Source organism: Panthera uncia, chromosome X (assembly GCF_023721935.1).
Source record: "Panthera uncia isolate 11264 chromosome X, Puncia_PCG_1.0, whole genome shotgun sequence".
Lineage (NCBI taxonomy): Eukaryota > Metazoa > Chordata > Mammalia > Carnivora > Felidae > Panthera > Panthera uncia.
In genome coordinates this window covers 136,656-137,944 of record NC_064817.1, presented here as the reverse complement: position 1 = coordinate 137,944, position 1,289 = coordinate 136,656, and the positions used below count along the sequence as shown (strand labels likewise).

Below are 1,289 nucleotides of genomic sequence, written 5' to 3'. Positions count from 1 at the left end.
GGCGCCCCCTGGTGGCCGACTTCCGCTCTGTTCCTGCGCTGCTCCTCGACGTGCGTCCTCGCTCCCATTCCGGGCCACACAGGACCCCAGGCCTCTGGACCCCCCCCCCCCCCCCCCGCCGTCCGCCCACACCGGGGACCCTCTCGCGTGAGTGCGTTTTGCCCAGTGGTGTCACAAGGTGCAGTGCTGGGCGCCCCCTGGTGGCCGACTTCCGCTCTGTTCCTGCGCTGCTCCTCCCATTCCGGGCCACACGTGTGCGAGTGCGTTTGGCCCAGTGGTGTCACAAAGTGCAGTCTGGGCGTGGGTTTCTCGGCGAGTTAGGACGCGGACCCCCCCCCCCCCCGACAGACCCTCGTGAACGCGCCCCCGGGCGTAGCCGTCCTGAAAACGCTTCACGTCCCGCAGGGAAGATCACGCTCCACGACCTGAAAAACTGCAAACTGGCCCACGTGTTCTTTGACACCTTCTTCAACATCGAGAAATACCTGGACCACGAGCAGAAGGAGCAGGTGTCGCTGCTCAGGGTGAGCGGGGCAGGCGTGGCAGGGAGCGCGCGGGGGGGGGGGGGGGGGCCGGCCGCGTGCGCGCCGCGTGACGCCCAGGTCGCATTCAGGAGAGCGAGAGCGAGGGCCCCGAGCTCTCCGACTGGGAGAAGTACGCGGCTGAGGAGTACGACATCCTGGTGGCCGAGGAGGCTGCGGCAGAGCCGTGGGACGACGGGTGAGTCGTGTGCGTGTGCGCGCGGGGACGCGGGGCGGCAGGGCGGCCGGCGGGCGCCTCCTCTCCCAACCACACGGGCCCGGCCCCGGCCGGGCGCCGTCCGCAGCCGGCGACTCACGGGGGCCGCGCCCTGGCTCCGGGCGGGGGCCTCTGACACCCGTGTGACGAGCGTCTGCCCCCACGACAAGGGACCCCGTGGGCAGGGAAAGGCAGCTGCGGGTGTCCCGAACCCCAAATGGAACTCGCGCCGTCCGCGCGGCCCGGACACAAACCCCGCCCCCGGCAGAGCTCCACCGTGAGGCGAGGCCCCTGCCCCAGGCTCTGGGGCCTCGCGGGGACCCGGGAGCGAGTGCCCCCTGCCCGGAAACAGCCCCTCAGTGCTGCCGCCTGTCCCCTGGGGCCGGGACCCACGAGCAGCAGCCAGGTCGGCCCAGAGCGGGCCCTGCAGCCGGGCCGCGTGAGGCCTGCCGCCCAGGGCACCATCTGTTCCCTTCTGTCCCCCACCCCACGCCCACCCCGATGTGCTGTGTGCTCCCCAGGACGTGACCTGCGATCCGTCCCCCTCCCCC

General features: G+C 72.1%; 1 protein-coding gene across 2 annotated transcripts in view; it reads left to right on the top strand.

The window, feature by feature from the left end:
• PPP2R3B (protein phosphatase 2 regulatory subunit B''beta) overlaps positions 1 to 1,289 on the top strand; it is a 52,309-nt gene that overhangs the window by 48,361 nt on the left and 2,659 nt on the right. For both annotated transcript variants that reach the window (XM_049643325.1, XM_049643323.1), the window contains exons 11-12: positions 406 to 524; positions 614 to 720. In XM_049643325.1, the coding sequence (XP_049499282.1) occupies positions 406 to 524; positions 614 to 720 (226 nt within the window). The remainder of the gene's footprint in view (positions 1 to 405; positions 525 to 613; positions 721 to 1,289) is intronic.